We start from the raw sequence: 22,082 nt of genomic DNA, 5'->3' as shown, positions 1-22,082 counted from the left end.
AAAATGTGTATATTGAATCTGCAGGAAGCCTTAATTTTTTAGCATTCAACTTGCAGGTTACTTTGGTTCTGAACTTCTGTATTCGGCCCAAAGAACAAGCAATAGAGGTGCCACCTCTGTATTCAACAAACCATAAGACTGTCATTGTAATAGCCGACTTTTAATAGTGATTGAAGTTAACCAGAACTGTTTAAATCAATACGAAGCCTTGCACAATACAAATTTTTTTAAGAAAGCCAACATTTAATAGAGTTTGAAATGTATTGCTACAGAAGCAGAATGGATGAAGTTTCCGACTATCATTAAAATTGAATTTTGTTTCAGTGAATTCAGTATCAATTAAGGACAAATTGGCATTTAACACATTTAGAAAATTCACTGCCTGTTTTAAATTTTTAATTTCTTGACAGTTCTGCTACATAAATGCCATTGGGAGAGAATATGAGAAACTCAAGGGTTTTTGTTAGCAATTATGAGCACTTGGATGTAAAAACTAATTATCATTTCATGAGCGAGAACAAAAGAATAAACTCAGAACAATGAGTACATGGTTTGTATAGAAACCATGCCTTCACAAATGTTTTATCTGAAACTAGGCCAATTGCCCTCCAATGAGAGTACAGAACAAGTTTGGATTCAAAAGGTGAAAAAAGCACATATGCATAATTCAGTGGCTCATATTAAAACGTGCAAGTTTTTGCACATTTAAACCTCTTAGGTACACCGTCTTTACAATAGAGCTCAAGATCATGAGTTCAGTGAAAGCATTGTTGGTGAGGTCTGGGGAATGTAAACAAACATATGATTCCTCTTGGCATCCAGAAACAAAAAAAATTATTTCTGATCATCGCATTACTTGCAAAACACTGCCAGAAAATGATAATAAAATGCGTTGCATATCTTTAATCAATATTAACAGGAAAACAAATGAATCAACTTGGGAGTTTGAGGTTTTCAAGAATTTCTACGATATGCCAGTAAACGTAGTCCCCAGAAACCAATGTTGTCCATCAGTTCAGACAGATACCCTGCAATGGCTACAAGAGGGCTGTTAATCTATCTGTATTAATCTTTGGACATCCACTCTGACTTCTCCCCATTTCCCCGGTGGTCATAGTTTTATCAAACAAACTTGAAACTTTTTCCTACCCTCTGCAGATAGTAACCTATGTTTCAATACACTAATACAGTCAAGCTCTGACACTATCTGTAACTTCGGTAAGTGGTTGACCACTCTAACCACTTATCACCCTTCAGAGCGGCACTCGAGCGGTATAAGAGTGGTATCAGATGTGGTAGCTGAGGCAGGGAGGTTTGTTCTTGTATTGATTTGACATTACAGTTTGGTAATAATTACAGCACACAGGCCCATTATCCAGCGCTATTTCTGGTCTCGTCATAGATCAACGTCTACTTATTGTGGTCACAAAAGACAGGATTTCCTCTCTTATTTGATCCCCTTATTATCAGTCTACCCAATGCACAGATTGTTGCAGCGGGTGTGTTTACATTATTTGAATTTGATATTATGATAGTTACATGTTCAGCTGTGACAAAGAGATCTGAATTCATCAATCAATGAAACCGGATCGGCAAGCACGCATTTCAAGGCTTTGTTAAAACAAAGCGAGTTATTGTTTGTGTAATCATCAGAGCTATGACACTGAGTTTGACTGATTGCTATTTTGAATTCATCCATTATACATTTGGATAATATTTCAAAATTGTTGTTAAAAACAATTCACATAACATAGCAACAAGACTGGTCTGCTTCTGTGGTAAACCTCAGCAGAGCAGCATCATTGCAAATACCCTTAGTAAAACTGATATTTTAAAATATATTTATCATGTGTATGTACCAAATTATTCAGTCAAACCTTTTTCTGTCAAATTTGAAGATCATGCATGAAAATTACACTGATATATCCAAGGATTCAAGATACAGAGGTTAAATTTTTTTTAGAAACAGTGGTAGGAATTTCTAACTCACTTCCATACATCATTGGTATTGGAGACATGAAAGCTTAGAAACATTTTAAGGCCTTGACTTTTAGTAGGATGTAACTTTCTATTTCTTCCTCAAAACAAGGTTAAAATGATACTGGTTAGTTTCAAGTGAAATATACACCTATAGCTTTGCTCAAAAGTCCACAAACTGTGTCAATTTTAAAGAGCCATGGCTGAATGGCCAGCAATGAAATAAACAGGCCTATATTTTATGTCACAATGCTGTTTGACACAACTACCCAAGGTCTGAGCTCTTGTTAAAATGGTTCTAAATGTATATGTAGATTTATAAAGTCTATACATGAACTGGTTTAATCATGTGTGTGTAGAGAGGGATAGCTAGAGTTTACACTTACAATGCTTATCATAATGAAGAGTACAATAAAGATTTTGCCCAGGACAGTTTTTGCTCCCACGTCACCATAGCCGACTGTTGACATGGTAACCAACAGGAAGTACATGCATTCCCAGTACGTCAACAACTGGGGGTTATCAAAGTCCACCCAAGGGTCGCCAGCATTCTCAATCTACAAAACATTCAAAGGTATAAAATAGTTTAACCTCCCTTCATTTACATTTTTTTATTCATATACACTTGCTTTAATGACAATGAGACAAGGATTCAATTTTGAATGTAAATTAACAGGTATAGACATGCATATATAAACGGTACCTGTAACTACTAGTACATGTATAAATAATTGAAGGAACATCATAAAAATCAAATACAAGCACTATTTAGATTACATCATCTTCTTTATGGAGTTCATAGAGAGCTTTATAACTAGATTACTGTGTATTCATAGATGTTGTCATAAAAAAATCATCAAAAAAGGTTCTAAACAAAGTGCAGTGTGTGCCTTCAGTACAATCAAAGTCATTATGAAAACAAAATCAAATAAGGTTTTAACTTCCTTGCGTCCCTAAGTTCAAACCAAACAGGTTTTATCATGCAAAGTTATTGATCGCTTATAATAAGAATGAATACCAGAATGTGAGTGGACAGTGGATGGGGATTTTTTTATATTTTTTTCTATTACTGATTTTAAATCGTTCACAATATCCTTGGGCTAATGATTAATTGTAGAAGTTAACAGGGGTGGCTTTTCCCAAAATTGTAAGATTGCAACCACAATTGATGTAGTGGTTTACTTTTATTTCAGATAAATCTTCAAAACAAGTACCGGTAATGTTCTTGATTTAATCTGTTCATGCTACATTCTGACTACCAGTAGTACTGCAGTGTCATTCTCAACCAACTAACTTGACAGTATCATTTTTAGCTGGCTAGTTTTACAGCGTCCTTCTCAGCTGACTAATTTTACAGGATCAATCTCAGCTGACTAGTCTTACAGTGTTCTCTGCAGTGGACTTACGAGATGAAGGAATCCTGCGGAGGCCAGCCACAGACTGATGAAGAACGCCACAAGCTGCGACAGCTTGATCATTGTGCTGGTCTTCAGAACGTTTAAGTAGGTCAGGATGTCCGGGATAGACATCAGACGCAGGGCTCTCAGGAATCTCAGGCCTACAAAAAATACAACAATTACAGCCTCAAGCCTTTAAAAGGATTTATCTTTTCGAAACACATTCTGTACATATATTTGATTTAAAAAAAATTCCGCTGACTTTTTCCTACAGATATCGTCACTTAACTTGTCTCTAATATTCTTCTAAACACTATCACTAGCCCTGTAAATGGTGCTGTTGGTTTACATGTAACAAGTGAAAAGCTGTCAATGTGACAGCAAACCGGGTTTTCTTTTAAGTGAACTGTATCCATAATCCATGTCAACCCATATCCAGTGAATTGGATAAGGTGAAAGGGTACCCAATATGCAATATTTTGCCAAAAAATGAATAAGTTCAAAAGCTGGTATTTTTTTCATAAATAATCAGAAATCAAAATCCTAGCAATATGCACACCTCTGATATATGTACAATTGATCAGCAAAAGAACAACTTCCTATCTTGAAAACTGTAGGAGGAGTTATCCAAACAATGAGGGTACCCTATATGCAATATTTTGCCCAAAAATGACTAAGTTCAAAAGCTGGTATTTTTTTCATAAATTATTGAAAATCAAAATCCTAGCAATATGCACACCTCTGATATATGTACAACTGATCTGCAAAAGAAAAACTTCCTATCTTGAAAACTGTAGGAGGAGTTATCCGTACAATGAGGGTACCCTCTTGGCAGCCGCCCACCCACCCACCCGCCCGCCATTTTTACCATTTTAATAACTGGATTTTTCCGTTGGAAAACCTGGTTAAAAATGAAGACTCGAGATATGCACGTGAATTTAACATGCTTCATTTTCTGAGGTCAGTTACCATATTTAATTGGAAAATACTGTGGCAAATAAGGAAACGATATTAGTAGTAAATTGCCCAAAAAATTTAATGGCACTAGTTTTTTCCACAGAATTTGTGTGGAAGTAAGGTTTATCAGTCCAAAACTAGCTCAAATTTTTGTGCGCAGTAAATTGGAACTTTTTAACACTTATGGAATTGTAGCTCCCAGGTCATTTGAATATTTTCAGACTGGGAGCTACATAACAGCTGCTAATATTACCGAACATATAGACACAGAAACCTCAGGGCAACCAAAAAAAATCCCTAAAATTGCAACCTAAGGCATACAAAAAAGATTAAAACTGGATTCTCAGGTCAACAAAAAAGTCCTAAAATATTGCACAGAAAGACTCAGAAACCTCAGTTTTTTTTATTTAAACAAATAGATAGACTCCATTGATTACATAAACCAGTAGAATTCTGTCTAGCTGCAGACTTCTCTACAATTCTCATAAGATTTGATAACAATAAAATGTCTGTATACATGTATGACCATACACTGTCCTCAGTAAAAACAATCAAATTCCATTCCAAAATAGGCTTTCTGTATCTTTATTACCGGCAAATTATACAGAAGTAGCTTTGAAATGTCTTTGTTCTTAATGTTCTGTATTAAGGAAAGTGTTTATGCCTACCGCCTTAAGTTATTTAAGTTTTCATTATCATGCAGCTTGCAAGTGATGTCTTGTAAGAAACTTGTTTGGCAATGTTGGAGCAATTTCTTAATTGATGAGGTACAAATTGAACTGACTTCTGCTTAATTAAATAAATAAAATTAATCAAAAACATGATTATTTGCCAGGTCTATTAATAAATGCAATTCCCATTTATCACCCAAGTTTTTTTGTTCCCTTGTTATGTCATATAAAAAACTGACACATTATTTCTTATAACGCCTCTTTCAACAACTAGATTTTTCCCCCAAAACACATCGCCTGTCAATAAAAGAATAAAGAACAATAAAAATGGCCTGTATATAATGGGCTGTGGCAGGTAATGGGGCTCCAAAGACTTCACAGGTCAGTCTGCACTGTCTGGGGAACTGATTCAATAAACACCCAGGCCTTAACGACCGCTAAACACAGGGCCCTCTAGAGAACAAGAGTTCCGACCGAACACACCATCAAGAGACTAGAGGGTTTATCATACTTAACACCATCATTTCTCATCTACTGTAAGCTCTAATAAATACAGGAAGATGCTTAAAGTAATGACACACATCTTTTGAGTTGCAGATGTATATGTGATCGCAAGTTTCATTGTTTTGAAGGCTAAATTGGTACTGGGATGCAACTAGAGTACATTGGGTACTTGCATGGTTCCCGTAAAGTGCTCGTTGGTACAAAGAGATCGCTGTTACCAGGTCATTGTTATAGGAGCAGTACAAACACAAAAACACTCCAGTATTACTGATCTTTGTAAGTGAGCAAACAGAATCAAAGTGTTCTATAGGCCAGAGGACAGAGCAGCAAACAATGCAGTACATGGGCTCTCTAAACTCATTGTGTAGCATCAATGGGGGAATACTTTAAATTACAAAATGTGGAAATGGGATTTAACTAGAAGATAAATGATAATAAAAAATTGCTGATCAAGTGCTTATGTTTTATGCTCCTAAGTGAGTAGAGATTTACTTAAAGTAAACATGAATTACAATGTAAAACAAGATTTTCATGAACATGGGTTTTTATTTTACCTCTGAGCAAACAAAATTTCACGCAACAAGATCACAGACTATATTTATACAGTTTTTAGAGTTTCCCTCTGCAAAATGTCAAGGCTTCTGTTCCTAAACATTTACATTCCATAACAAAAAAAATGGATGTAGACATAACATTCCTTGTTTGTTCCTGAATAAGGTAATTCAGATCTAAACTGCATTTAGTCTTGTTACCATGGAAACATTAATTGATTTTTGGTAACATGTTGTTCAAAAGCTTATATGAAAAATCAATATCATCAAATCCTTTAAAAAAGGGTTCTAGATGAAGTGTGCTTTTAGAATGATCAAAGTCTTGTGTGGTCTTTGTCAAAGGTATACAAATCAAACAAGGTTTTAACTTCCTTGTGGCCATAAGTTCAAACCAAATAGGTTTTTTATCAAAATTATTGATCGTTTATCAGAATGAATATACCTCCATAAGCATGGTGGTTTGGATTGGTCTTTATTGATTTCTGTTATTGATTTTAAATCATTCAGAGAATTAATTCCTACAATAATGAGTGACAAACTTGTAACTGGTGCCTTCCTTTAGATTGCAACCACAAAAGATGTACTAGGTTGTACAGGTAATATGCTATTTTAAATAAATCACTTATAAAAGTAATATGTTTGATTTAATCACTGCATTTCCCTGAATTCTCTATAATAAATCCTTGAAAATTTATAGCAGTAAATGATTTGACTGAAACCTCATGATACATGTATCATCCAATCCGGTAATATTTTGTACTTTTACTTTGGCCATTTCGAAATGCATATTTTATTTTCACTGTAGGAGACAAGTAAACCAGCCATAAATCAATAGAATTAGAGAAACGTGCATCAAAAAACTTGATCGTCTACAAAGAGAGCAAAATTTAGGAACATCTTCCTAATCAATAATGCAAAGCGTACACTTAATTTTGCTAAGCAACGGTAAATGGGATTCTGTACACCCAAAAGACACGATTCCAACTGAAACTGTCACTCCATTGAAGTCAACACCATTGTTCATTCAACCAAACAATATGTTGAATGATTGATGAGAAAAGTGAGAAAGCTTGCCTACGTTTTTTGCGATTCTGCAATATATGCTGCATCCTGTTTATATTTCATATGATCACTGAACCTATAGCAAGGGTTGATACATATGTAATAACTAAAACCAAGTCATCACATTACTCTCAACCAAAATGAAAAATGCTCTTGGAATTTGATAGATGATTTCAATGAAAACATACTGATTTATAATAACTTTTAGTTAAAGGAGAATATGACTACACAACATCATCATTGTTTGTGGGGACCAATGTTCGTGGCTTTCTGGGTAACCCACGCCCACGAATTCATATCCCTACTAACCTATATACAATCATTTGTTTCATATTTATCAAAATTATCCTGATTACAACAAAATTACATCCAAACGAACTAGGCAAATTTTGGCTACCCAGGAACATTGATCCCCACAAGTAAAAACGATTCCACAGTACAGTAAAACTTGTTTAGTACGAACACGGATATAGCGAATTCTCAGATATGGAGAAGTTTTTTGGAGTTCCCGGTAAAATTCTTAAGAAACCTTTGCAAAATTTTACGGTTATAACGAATTCAGATATAACAAATTTACGGATATAGCGAAGTGATTTTGAGTCCCGTAGAGGTGAATAATAACAAAATTTAACACTTTTGTAACAAATTTCTTTACAGTTTGATAAAGTTTGCACTACTATTTAACATAATTGTTTGAATAAATTTATTTTCATATAAAGTTTTTGACTCACAATCCAATCATTTTAGGTATCAAAGTAATATATTTTTATTCTAAGCCTCAATTAGTAAAAATTATAGTCTGGTGAAAAAAAACATGTACATAGTGAATTGCTATAGTTATTAATACGAATTATGAATATAACAAAGTAAATCAATTGGTCCCTAGAACTTTGCTATAACCGAGTTTTACTGTATATCTAGTTGTACAAGGACTGGCTTCCGTAATTCTAACATGTTATTTCAATTGCATGAAAAGATTCTGTTTTATAATTCTGAAATATTCTAACCATAATAGAAAATCTCGACACAAATATTTCATTGCAGATTCTAAAGCATGCCAACCGCCTCTTAATCACATGTACAAGAACTTGGTCAAAGTTTTTGGCGACCAAATCCATGTTACCAACAACCAATCATGGGTCAATACTTAATAGTGCTATTTCCTCCCGCAATAACCCATCTCTCAGCAGAGTTGCCTGACAATAATTCATGACCATTAAGCATGCCCATGGAACTAAACCCACCTCACACAATGAATGTGTCAGGTCGGGTTCCATTCTGGGCTAAGTGTTATGCGTTTTTGTCACACAAACTCCCCAACCTCCATCTAGGCATACTCTTGAGGAATACATGTTGAAGATTCGCAGCATTTTAAATTTTTCATTGCATCTGCCAGCATGTTCATTTATGTCATGATGAATTATAAAACACTCGACTAGACATGGTATCTACGAAAACAAATTAAAAATCCCCCACATGGCCAGCTATGGCCGCTTCAAAGTCTGTCGAGGATTCTAAAGTACCCTGTACATAAAACAAGCAGAGCCAATATTAGAATGCTTGACACAGAAAGTATGTATCAAAGCCAAGGCTTGGCACTATTGTTTCTGATTTACCATCAAAGCTTGGGCCCAAACACTGAGTAACACTGCGCTGTAAGTTTTAGCAAACAAAAAACTGACTGTATTTGAGTGTTTTCAATTTATTTTGAGAACAAAAGATACATGTACGTATACTTAATAATTCTTTCTTGGTATATGTTTTTTGCAATGCAAGTGATGGTGCTATGTATTGTGATTTTATAGATCTAATAAAGATGTATACAGGAAATATACAAGACTGTAGCACAGTGTTATAAAAATACATGTTTAAAGCTACTGTAATAAGCTTTGTCTAGAATCTGTCACAATCAAACACATATGGCACAGTTGTCACAGGCTGGTCCTTTTACCAATCATTTCATCATTACTCCTACCTGTGTATTTAACAAACTCTTTTTTACTCAAGTACACAGTAATTTATTTTGAGGATTGAATTTTCTACACACTGAATATAGCTGACATCTGTGGATAGAGACAGCTGAACAGCCGGAGGTTCTAGGGAGTGAAATCTGTCCAGTCAAACCGATCTAGGGATCAATAACCAGCCCCCAACAATGTGTCTATATCTGACTGTGAATACTGCAAATAACGAACCCACAGACTCTCTATCTTGCTTAAAATTGCAAGGGGTTTGAGAGAAAAATTTGGTTTGGTGGAAGGAAAGGGGGGGGGGGGGTATTATAGTGTTTATAGATGACTCAATCAAATAATTAAGAACTTAATTAGCCTCAAAGAGAATTAATGAATCAAAGCTTGCTTGGTCAAGGTCAATATGTAAATAATATTGGGGGGCAATCAATTCTTATGTCATTTCATTACATGTTCAACCTTCCTACCAGACTGCATGTCTACTCCCCATTCAAGACAGAAATAAACAGAACTAAGTAGAGGAATACAGGGTGATGTTTCGTTTTCTGCTTCTGCCTCCATGTGTAGATTAAAAATTAAAGCAGCCAGGTAACTCTAACACCCAAGAACTAAGTCAATATGTTGGTTTATTGCATTTGTAGGCGTCCATAAATACTCCCCATTTACAGCAGTACTTGAGATTCAGTTGATACGTAGGAAGAATTATACCTTAACTTTTCACTGTTTGGTTTAATGTATTACAAACCGAGACTGAAACATCCAATACTCCACATACACAGTCAATACAACTGATAGAATATACCCAGAATATCTTGATTTGCTTCATTTTTAACATACAAAATAGGATTATAGGAAAATCTGTCGATGATTGGCAGACACTCTGTTCAAATAAAGCAGCAGTGACATGAGCCAAGAATATTTACACAGAAACAAATGAAAAAAATAAATAGTATTTCAGCTTTCAAGATCATTGCCCTTTTGGCAAGAGCAATTTCACAGGTTATTTAAAGTGAGATAAATTATTTTGTATCCTAGAAATCATGGCTTGATTCAATGGTGTTTACGGGCCTTAATTGATTGGTTATAGAGAATGAAGGAATGTTTGAATTGGTTGGCCAGATATTGAAGGGAGATTTGAGTTGATTGGCCAGATACTGAGGGCTGCATGGTGTTTGATTGGTCAACCTTGTGTCTGACCGGAGCCACTTACCCAGCCAGTTCCTGTCCAGATAGATGGCCACAAAGGATGGTGGGATAGTGAAATAATCCACAAAGGAGAACACCTCCAACCAAAACAGTAGCTTGTCATTAGCTGCCACAAACTGTAAATAAAAATTGGCACAGAGCAGTTTCTTTACCATTCTCTTAACTACAGCAAATGATATTTTTTATAACGTAAATGTACTAGAGTTACTATATCCATGTGTTGAATTAAATATAAGTTGTTTACTAAAAGCTTGATGAGATAGAAAAAACACTGAATTCTTTCTGACAATGTGATTTAAGATGGTGCATAAGTTGCTAAACCATGGAAATAACGTAAAAACATATGATCTAAATGTTTTGATCAAGAAACAGAGACACTAACCCTGATGAAGAAGTAGATGAGGAAGAAGACATTGAAGGCCAGGTCCACCTGCTGCCTTGGACTCTCCGCCCAGGGGGTGCAGGACTCCACTGACTCCCTGGAAACAAAACAATACCATCACAATGATCCTTCCATGTCAATTTCACCATATCGTTTTGACCAAGATATAGATCTCATTTTTAATTAGTTTCCATTATTTACCAATTCTCAATCTTTAAATTTAATTTCACCAAACAAAGAAATTATGGACACCCTCATAAGCACTGAATGATTGTTCCTAAAATTGTATGTTAATTTTTAGTGTACCTAACTTCAAACAATCATAAAGATTGGTGGAAAAAATAATTTAATGACAGACCTAAAAAAAAAACTAGGCCAGATAATGACACAGAGGTGCCCTAACATCAGACCTAAGAGGTCTCTTGGGAAATAGCAACACAAACTGACTAACAAACTGACGGGTGTGTTAGAGTTGATCTCTTCCGTAACAATTCAGTTAATGCATTGACATCATTGAGGTTGTTATACTATAGTTGTTGACACAGACACTGCTTTATAAAGATCAGGTCATCAAATTATTGCAGTAGGATTATCTTCATGGGTGCAAAGAGAAATGTCATACTGGTATTCAATAGCTACATGTAGATAGATTGGGATGAATAATGCACTTAGTTTTAATTAGATATATATATTGCCTCACAACGACATCATGTCCAGCATATACCAGTAATAGAGTAGCAAAATTACTGAGGTATTGGTTTGTATATCGCATTTCTTGGATTGTATCGTATTAGTTGGACATAAAGTTCATTGGAATATTCCAGAGGGGAAACATTTCTGCAATCTAAAAATGCAGTAGATGTCATCAACACATAACTAAATAATATACAATCACTTGGTATAAAAAAAATTCACTACCAAAATAGAATTTTTCTGCCTATGCAATTCATATTTCAATGAAAATTTGTCTGTGTTTCAAGTAATGCAAGAACTTCGTAAAAGAACTATAATTATTCTTGTTTAAACTTCCCTATATGTCAGACAAGCGTGATTAATTGTAAGCTGATAAACAAGTTCTGACAATTGTTTGAGTAAAAAATGGGAACTTACAGTCAAAGAACACAGAGAGTTCTTTATCAAAGTTTAAATGTAAGACCACTTGAGATTTAATCTAAACATTCAGTGTTTTAGTCAAACCAAAAGTAACATACCTACGATTTTTTTAGTATTGCAGATAATGATAAGAAGTCTAAATTACTGGATTACAGATCACTTCCAACATTTCTTTACAACAGAACGGTCAATGTAAAAGCTAGAATTCATATATCACAAAATTTTGTAGATTTTTGTGTGTAATTCAAAATGTAAGACCATTAAATGATTCTTTTAAACTTTACTTTCATCATCTGTCATCAGACCAGAGGTACTTACCAGGGTACATACATTGAAATGAAGAATGATTTAAAATTTCCAACTTATATTTTTGCTGAATGATGTAGCTTCTGATCATTTACCATTATACTATAGATTAACTATTATGCTGTGTGTTGGTTTTAATATAATAATATAATACAATAAAAGTGAATGAAAACTTAGCTTTCAAAATTCTGATGAAAAATTAAAATATCAGAAAATTTGATATTTTTCTTATTACATGCAGCTGTATGTATACATGATATACAGTCAAACTTTGTTATATCGAACTAGATGGGACTATTTAAAAACTCTGATATATTAAAGTATTCGAGATATTGAGGGTAAAATACTTTTAAGGTACCTCACTACACCAAGACTTATACTTTTTAAAACACTACATCACAAGATGGTGATTTAAATGTTTTGTTAAACTGTTTATATCGTTCAATTGGGTTGTATATCGTCGTAGATCATTGGTTGAAGTATTGGGTTTCTGAACCACAGATCATACGAGTTCGAATCCACCTGGAGCTTTTGTTCATGTTAACTAAATTGAATTTTCGAAAATGTAATTCTTCATCCAAAATTGCACATTTTTTTGCCTATTTGATTTAAATACTTCTTATCCATTATGATATTTATCATAATCAAGTAATTTTCTGCTGATTTGAGAAAATATTTCGAGGTGTAGTAAGCAACCTTAAAAAAAGTGGTTGGGACTTTAAAGTCACTTTGACATATCAATTGTATTCGAGATATCGGTGTTAGAGATATCTAAGTTCAACTGTAATTTAGCGGTATGCAATGTATGGTACCAATAATATGGCTGCAAATATCATTGATCTATACATAAGCATATACACTATAAGCCTAATATTGTGCCATACTTACTCTGAAGCATCGATGAAGTAAATGATGAGCGATGCAATGCTGAGCAGAAACACCAACCCCACCTGTAATAGATACAAATTGTTGATCAAATACTGTTCCAACAAGTATGAAGAATTCTGAATACATAAATACGAATTTTAATATATAGTGCAAGATATTAATTCCTAATGTTATAGATGCATTGCAAATCATCCTTAAATATAATTATAGACATTAGCATGATTAGTCTGTTTGTCATAGTGTATGCATAGGTGTTTTGGTCTATGCTTATGATTATGTACAACGCCTAATTATGGTTGAAAGTTATAACATAGATGGTCTAACTTTTCAACCTATTCATCGGCTGTTCATGCAAACAAACACTTAGAAAGTAAATTTTGATTTGAACTTATGACCACCAAATGAATATAAACCAACATTCCATGAGCGCGTTAATGTCTTACAAGTGATGATGTTCCTTCTAGTGCAAGAGTGGTGGGAATATACCAAAACTATCAAAATTCATGAGATTTTATGTAAACTTTACATCAAAACTCGTGAATTTTATTAATTTCTACCAGTAAAGTACAGTAAGGTGTCAAAATTGCCGCCAAATAAAACCGGAAAACGCATGAGCAATGTAAAATACTAAAGCCGTGCTTAAGCTGTTCAAACAAATCCGGATTGAAAATTAAGGGGGATAAAATTAAAACGATTTTATACACGTCATGTACATGGAATTGATATTATACATTTTATTTAAATAAAATAATTTTTTTGGTAAGCTCTTTTAAAATCTTTCTTCACGGGGGGGGGGGGGGGGGGGGGGGGGGGGTCTAAAACACAAAAAAATATGTTGGATACAATTTTAGTGAAATACTTGAAATACATTACTGTTTCATCAAAATTATTGACATCATATGGAGTAGCCCCTATCGTTTTCACAGCTCTGCATAATAACTGGTTATATTATCAGAGTTTTAATTGCCTGTTCATAAATCCTAACAAAAGATACAATCATTCGCTTGTGTAGCACGACCTCTGGTGAAAGAATGAATGCATATAATATATTACTTGTATACATGCCATATCGCATAGGCAAAGTTAGACCTAACCATTACAGACACATGTCATCAGGGAGGCCCCTTCTTTTGTCGCAGCAAACATAATTGTTCCTAAATTCACCTTTAAGAATGAAATATTAGTAGTGAAATTGAAATTTTACGGATTAGGAATTTCATGTTTTGTTTTTTGGGGGGTTTTTTTGTTGTTTTTTTTGGTAGGTGAGAAATTTTTTTCGGAGATACTTCCGAAGTATACCCCCCCCCCCCCCCCAACGGATTAGGATTTTCATGATTTTGGGTATTAGGGTGGGTTTTTTTTTTTTTTTTGTTTTTTTTTGCTTGTCAATATTTATGATGATTAGTCTAGCCCCCCCCCCCCCCTCTCAATTTGCTTCCGACGCCACTGTATCGTTTTACATTGTATTATTTCAAGTAATGATCAACAAACCAGAACAAATAGTTCTGAATTTTTTATTACACAATACCCGTGAAAAGGCCAATACAAGTGTTGCATGCGGTCCGATATCCTGTGCTATAGAATGAGAGTGATAAACCTTTGTAATAATTCTTTGTAAATATAACCAGGGGTCTTTTATAATCGATGTAAATTGTAGATATGATTGGAAATCATCTCGATAATTGTTTGTTGATGGCCAGGTCGATGCTCAGAGAATTGATCCCTGTTATCTTTGTCAATAGAACACAATGGCAGTCTTTACCCGCTGCCGCTTTATGGACAAGAAGCGATATGCGGTGTCATATTATACCACCAGGTTAAAAGCAGGGCAATCAGAAACAAATGTTTGGGTAATTAACGCCATTGATAAAAGAGAAGGAAAAAAATGGCAAACCCGCCGTCTCTCCGGGTGAAACAGACGGAAAGAAACATCCGTTGTTGCATTTACATGTATATTATTGCATAAACCCCGGGAAGATGCACGTTAATTAAGGTATACAATTTTGGCATACATTCACTGCTACAAGGAACGAAGAGTGGATTGCTTAATGGGCTGTTTGCACGAATGCTCCTGAAATAAGTGATTTGCATTCCTTGTCTAAAGTATTGCTACCCTGTGTAGGTTATATAATTCGTATTAGCTGTTGGTATTTTGACCCGATTCTGACCTATAATATGCTATCTTTAAACACTTACCAGTATTCTACCGGTCGTGGTCTGTCCCGATATCAACTCCCCCGCCCAGTCTTTGGCCTCTGTGATGTACCCTATCTCAGAATCAGAGGGCTTCTGTAAAGTCGTATTCGTCGCCGTCGAGTTGGCGTTAGTGGTAGACCCTTTCCGTTTGGGGGGTGGGGGATTAACCGTGCCGGGGTGATTGGCCACTTTGGGCGATGCCCCGTGGGGTGGGGTTGAAACCAGGCAACATAACCAGATGATGAGGCGATAGATTAAGATGAAGGCAATGCCGGCACAGAAGACGATGAGACTAGAGGCAAGGAAGTAGTACCAGTACCTCTTCTGGAGGCACTCCTCTGCGCTGGTAGCGTTGGTCATTCTGAGTTAGAGACGTGGTCCTCCGTGTGATTACATACTTGGTACCCACCTCACAAAGTCTCACTCAATACTGGAATCTAAGTATCACTGAAGTTAAACACTAACACGAATTCACAATCCAATAGTTCCTAACCACAACGAGAAATCGAAGGTTAAGTTCCGTACACACGATGTATGATAAATGATTATTATATTAACGTTATAATTTCATTATCCCTCAGCCCATAATGAGCCGGAATAATTACGTACAGTTTAAACCCTGCGTTATAAGCCTCTGATCCATTCACACTAAATCCCCGTATGTCACCTAGGAGAATCCTCTGGCACTCTCAGCCTCCCAACGGCAAGTACCACATGACTAAACAAATCACCCTCTGTTTCACCTGGCTATTGGAGGCTGACAGCGCAGTTAGATGTTTTGTTATACGAGATGCTGTAGTTGCTACGGAATTTTACGTACGTACACACAACTAGCTGATCTAGCCGGTTATGTCGCCGACTCCGATCGCGGTCGTTTTTCTCCTTCATAGCTCCCTGCTTTTCTGTCGATCGATCGCCGCTAACTGTTTGGACGTATAAACAGCGAGTTTTCAAGCTTCTTAGTTATTCTATAATATCCACTCTCAGAAAGCACATAAACATCTCTGTGAATAAGAAATACATCCAATTACTCGTCCACTGTTCTGTAATAAGGTCTGATTATCTTTCGGGGGAATCCTGACCGTTATTTGCCGCACGCAACAATGTGAGGGTGCAGTAACAAATAGGTACCTTCTTACTTCAATAGGTACACGATATATATTGTTTGTTTGTCACCTGAAAATACCTGTTCAGTGTTACTTGCGAATTCACTATCGCTTCATTGGCGACCCTATTCAAGAGGATTTTAAACTGAGTTTACGAGAGTAAATATTAAGGCTATTTTACTGCAGAGCTATTCTTAAATCGATCTGACTGTTGTTTGAAAATTTTTGTCTTAATTATTTCATATAAAACAATTAATAAGAGGTATAAACTTTCTACGTCATTCTGTGTGTAATGAGCTTATAAATCTTAATAAATCAGCATACAAATGTACTGTTAATATAACGAAGTATAGACACTTAATTATAGGGACCTCTCCAACCAAAGTTATTATAATACAAGCTTTGATTACTCTTTTCAAGACTTTAACGTTTTTAAAATACAGAACATATTCCTTATTCGAATTAACTTTGTTGTAACGAGTCTATCATAGGGATAATAGTTCGACAAGTAGTCCAACTCGACCTTACCCTCCAGATAATTTCTCTGTATAGGCCACAATAGTGTCAACTATGGAACGCCAAATTAACATATATTCAAATATTTGTACCTATCTTCAAATAATTGTACCTATCTTCAATTCAATTGTACCTATCTTCAATTCAATTGTACCTATCTTCAATTCAATTGTACCTATCTTCAAATTGAATTAGAGATAGGTACAATTCAATTATACCTATCTTTAATTCATTTGAAGATAGGTACAATTGATTTGAAGATAGGTACAAATGCAATGAATTGAAGATAGGTACAATTGAATTAAAGATAGGTACAATTGAATTGAACCTATCTTCAATTACTAAAATATTGGCAATAATGAATACTCCCTGTATAGTACGTCATTTCCGTTACGTCACAACTTATAAATAAAGTCATTCGGTATATACACGAGATAATAATAAAAAATGGATGTCCTAAAGATCTATAAAAGAAAAATCAGAGGTGACATTACTGCTTAACACCTTTATATATTTATAAAAAATAAAAATAAAAAAAAGATTGAAGAAAGGTGACTTAGAAATAAAATCGGGATCGGGATGATAAAATAGGCAATATATATGATTTTGTCAACTTTTCGAAAGATTGAGCCTTAAAACAAACAAAAACTCATTATAATTGGTACCGCTTTAATAAATAGAGTGATTATCAACTACATTATACATTCTTTGATAAAATTATGGAAAAAAATAAAGCCAGTTTTTTATTTATATATATAGTGACCCTAACTACGTCACTAACGTTACCCTAACTCCGTCACTTTTGGGGTATTCGGGTATACATGTTTTTGGCTTTCTTATTGATATACATGTATATTTTAATAAGTAAATGATGCCTTTTGCAAATATATTGCACACACATATATATTTCTTCTTTCATCTTCGTTGTTGGTGCTTCCCTTGTTTCCCTCCATGTTGAAATGTCTTCAAGGGAGCGTTCATTATTTTCAACAATACACAAAACGAATTGAACCTAGGTATAATTGAATTGTACCTATCTTCAAATCCTTTGTAGATATGTCTGAATTGAACCTATCTTCAAATCAATTGTACCTATCTTTAAATGAATTTTACCTATCTTCAAATGAATTAGAGATAGGTATAATTCAATTGAACCTATCTTTAATTGAATTGAAGATAGGTATAATTCATTTGTACCTAGGTATAATTCATTTGTACCTAGGTATAATTCATTTGTACCTAGGTATAATTATTTAGAGATAGGTATAATTATTTACACCTATCTTCAATTCAATTGTACCTATCTTTAATTCAATTGTACCTATCTTCAAATGATTTGAAGATAGGTACAATTAATTGAAGATAGGTACAATTATTTGAAGATAGGTACAAATATTTGAATATATGTTAATTTGGCGTTCCATAGTCAACAGATAGTAAGACACAGGGAGACCGTGTTCATGCATCGGACCCTAGTGTTTATGTTCTGGACGCTTGACCCGGGTCCGGACCAGTGTATCAATGATTCTTACGAGACATGGTATACACCGACTAAGGATTAAGTAGATTTCGACCACGCGTAATGTTCTAGTTTATTGCCTGCATGTGTAAATTGCAATAATCCTTGTCCGTTTACATGCGTGTTATCCGGATTAAGCCCCGGATTTATACATCGTTGTAACCAGACAGATCGCACGTGGCGCGAGCAGGCCAACAAGGGATACAGCATTGCCGAATTACCGGTTTTACGCTCTGCATTGTGGTATCGTGTTCGAAACTAATCTGCGACAAAGGCAGGCACGTAGCATCAAGGGGGGGGGGGGGGGGGAGGCCCCCCCCACCTACCCCATTTTTTTCGCAACAAAGATTTTGTATACAAAAAATTTTATAAACTGCATGGAGTTGCCCCCTCCCCACTTTTATGGGACCATGTAAAAAAAATTGAATTGAAAATAATGAAATAAACAATTAAACCAAAGTTTAAGGTATACCCCCCCCACCCCCCCCCCCCCACCCCCACGGATCAGGATTTTCAGAATTTTGGAAAGTAATGTTTTTTGTTGGGTTTTTTTTGCTTGTCAAGATTTTTTGGATGAGTCTAACCCCCCCCCCCCCCCCCCCACTTTCAAAAAGGATGCTACGTGCCTGAAAGGGACTTCGTCATAAAACAGGTAGCGATCCTTTACCATAATGGCCGCTAACATCAGAGAAGGGGGGGGGGGGCTCTTATTAATTGGAAGGTTTTAATTTTCTAAAATACGAGGTACAACAAACTTAATGTGTCCCTCAATATATGTTCGCGCTGCCGGTTCATCAATTTTATTCATATTATAAATTAAAATCAGCGAGCAGTGGTGAGTCAAGTTAATTAAACCTACACGAACTCATAAACGAATTATCCAAATTTAAATCGAAAAGGCCTAATTTAACCCTCTTAAATATATAGATTAATGTATATATTTAGAAAAATGTTTAGAAGATCAAGATATTTGATATAAACTGTTCTAAACTTTTAACCCACAAACTTTTAACCCACGAACTTTAAAATACACTTTTATAACCTTCGAGGACAGTGCAGTAAAACTAATTATTGTCTACAGGAATAATTCTGCCCAGTTTATTTCGTCTTTTTTTTTTCTTTAGTTTTTTTTAGTTTTTTTGTGTTTTGTTTTTTGTTTGTTTGTTTGGTTTTTTTTTTGGTAATCAGATTCCTTGTGTATATTTATTTGTATGTATATTTATTGATTTTAGTTTGTAATCTCGAATTTCATACTTTTATATCCTTATCCGTTATTTTTCTTAATTTTATTTGAATACCTTACATTTGTTTTCCATTTCTATTTGAAAATAAAGATCATTTGTAATCTGAAGTGAGAAATTTGTTTGAATACAGAAATCCAATTTTCTTTATAATGTGATTTAACAAACCCCTTATTAACCAATATTTTAAAAAATACAAGGTCATTCGATACAATTCAATTAAAAATATAGTAGCACTATTAAGAATGCAAGCAGTCGAAAAGAGAACCAAAGTTTGTACGACCTAAAATTTGGCTAAAAAGGCTGAGTTACGTTAGGTGAATAAAATGTAAGCAAAATGGCGGCAAAAATCAATTTGAAAATGAAAGACCCATTTCTCAAAACAGTCACCAAAACACGTTTGTGTCTACTATGACATTTAAACATTTTTGGGTAATCTCTTAATTTTTTCGAAAACCGGTATTTTTTTATACATGGAGTTACATGTTGTACAAATCAAGATAATTTTGGTAACGAAGTGGTCTCTCCACTTTATCATTAAAAAACATCATCAAAAATATACATGTATGCAAATATACTGGGTAAAGTTTGGGGGCATCTCTCTCTCTCTCTCTCACTCTCTCTCTCTCTCTCTCTCTCTCTCTCTCTCTCTCTCTCTCTCTCTCTCTCTCTCTCTCTCTCTTGGGCACGATTTGAGCTCAATTAAAAAATATTTATTTAATTTTGAATGTCTAGAATGGTCAGTATGGATGTTTTTAACGCTTTGTCAATATTTAAAAGTCAAATGTCAAGTTACAAGCGAGTTGCAGAGTTACAGAGGTTAGAATTGTTCGAGTCCTGTTATTGTTTACATATGTGTTGCATTGGTTATAAGTTTCGATCTAATTTTGCTTTTTGTTGATAAAATTATTTATGAACACACTGAATCAGTTTATCTTCACAAGTTATTTTTTCAAAGAAATGGAAATTTCTTTACTCTATATATTTTGTAAACAATTATAAGACCCGGACTTTGTTTACATAACAACGACTTATTTGCTCTGTATCTTGCTTGTAACACGACTTCTAACATTCAAATTTCGGTGAATCATTCAAATTACACAAAGTAAACTATTTTATATATAAAAATCAAAAATAGAATTTTCATCTGATATCGTGTATAGGTCACTCTATCTAACGGGGAATGTCTTTCATCCAGTATAAGCTTTTTATATTACTATGAAAGAACACTACAACTCATTATAATACATGTACTTGGTAAATACATGTACTTGGAAAAGTAGTTTGACTCTGTCACCATTCACTATCCATTACGTATATGCACAATATATAATACATTACTGATTACTAACTAACATATAACTAACCCCCCCCCCCCCCCCCCCAAAAAAATATACTACGGTACTGACAATGACTTAATGAAAATTCTGCACGTGCAAATGACAGTAGGATAAATCGTCAGATCTAACTAATCTTATAAAACTAAGGCTTTCTTGATAGCCCCCCCCCCCTCGAAAATCTAATGATTACAGGTATGTATATGCATTCAAACACAATGTAAACTCATACAAATATGGATGCATTATACACACTGTAAAATCTCGTAGTTTTGCAATAAACTAAGTCAAAAAAGTATACATGAGCATTGCACAACAAAGACTTTACTTTGTATTGATACCTATAGTCACAGCATGCTCCTGTTGTTTCGTTAACGTTGAAAACATTAAGGTAAAAACTAAAGGCATTGAAATAAACGGTTGAAAAGAATAAGCTTTTACAATTAATTTTTTTCATTCATCTTTTAATCGAAAATTCAAGGTCTAACTGGAATTTAAAAATCAATTTTACAAACAATGCTTCTTTGTATAATTATTCTAAAAAAAAATCATGACTACAGAAAATAAATGCAATAAATTATTAACAGTTAATTTATTTTATTGTGCTGTTTCTAATGGCCCTATAGAATGAAGAAAAAAAATCAAAAAAGAGTTTCCCAACTTCTCTTGCTCCAATGTATGTTGACACAAGCAGTAAAAGATACAATATTTATTTGATGTCGTGCAATACGTATCTGTAGTGACGATCAGACCTTGACCTTGACCTTTTTGCCCAAAAGACATGCACCTAGATAACATTTTCTTGCTACGCGATTCCAGACACGTAGCATCAGGATTGAGTGGGTGGGGTTGCTGGTTCCCCACCTTTTTTTTTTCCTTTTATAGATACCGACACATTTTCTTATACCTAAATACATATATATTTGGGGGCAGAGGTAACCTAGTATATAGATAATGAACCCGGTCACAATCTTTCAATGATGTTTTATTATACCCCCCCCCCCCCCCCTCCAAACAACACATCGTCTCAAGCAACGAGTTTTATGTCCATTCTATCAATAGAAGTGACACAAAACCGTGGCTTGAGATGATTAGAATTTGGATGATTTAGCAAATATGGTGAATTTCCGGTTTTGTTTTGGTTTCGGGGTAGGTGCCCCCCCCCCTCCCACACACACACACA

At 34.7% G+C, this 22,082-nt stretch overlaps 1 protein-coding gene across 14 annotated transcripts in view; it reads right to left on the bottom strand.

Moving 5' to 3' along the window:
- LOC105338529 (calcium-activated potassium channel slo-1) overlaps positions 1–16,123 on the bottom strand; it is a 44,016-nt gene extending 27,893 nt beyond the window's left edge. For all 14 annotated transcript variants that reach the window (XR_010708098.1, XM_066067776.1, XM_066067778.1 and 11 more), the window contains exons 1-6: positions 15,181–16,123; positions 12,985–13,046; positions 10,678–10,774; positions 10,300–10,411; positions 3,384–3,535; positions 2,364–2,534 (exon numbers count right to left, since the gene is read on the bottom strand). Coding sequence is in view for 13 of the 14 variants with exons in the window: in XM_066067776.1 (XP_065923848.1) it covers positions 2,364–2,534; positions 3,384–3,535; positions 10,300–10,411; positions 10,678–10,774; positions 12,985–13,046; positions 15,181–15,540 (954 nt within the window). In the remaining variant the exon portion in view is untranslated. The remainder of the gene's footprint in view (positions 1–2,363; positions 2,535–3,383; positions 3,536–10,299; positions 10,412–10,677; positions 10,775–12,984; positions 13,047–15,180) is intronic.
- Between the last annotated feature and the right edge of the window lie 5,959 nt (positions 16,124–22,082).

The sequence above is a fragment of the Magallana gigas genome, chromosome 7 (assembly GCF_963853765.1).
Source record: "Magallana gigas chromosome 7, xbMagGiga1.1, whole genome shotgun sequence".
NCBI classification, from domain to species: Eukaryota; Metazoa; Mollusca; class Bivalvia; order Ostreida; family Ostreidae; genus Magallana; species Magallana gigas.
This window is presented reverse-complemented; position numbering and strand designations above follow the sequence as displayed.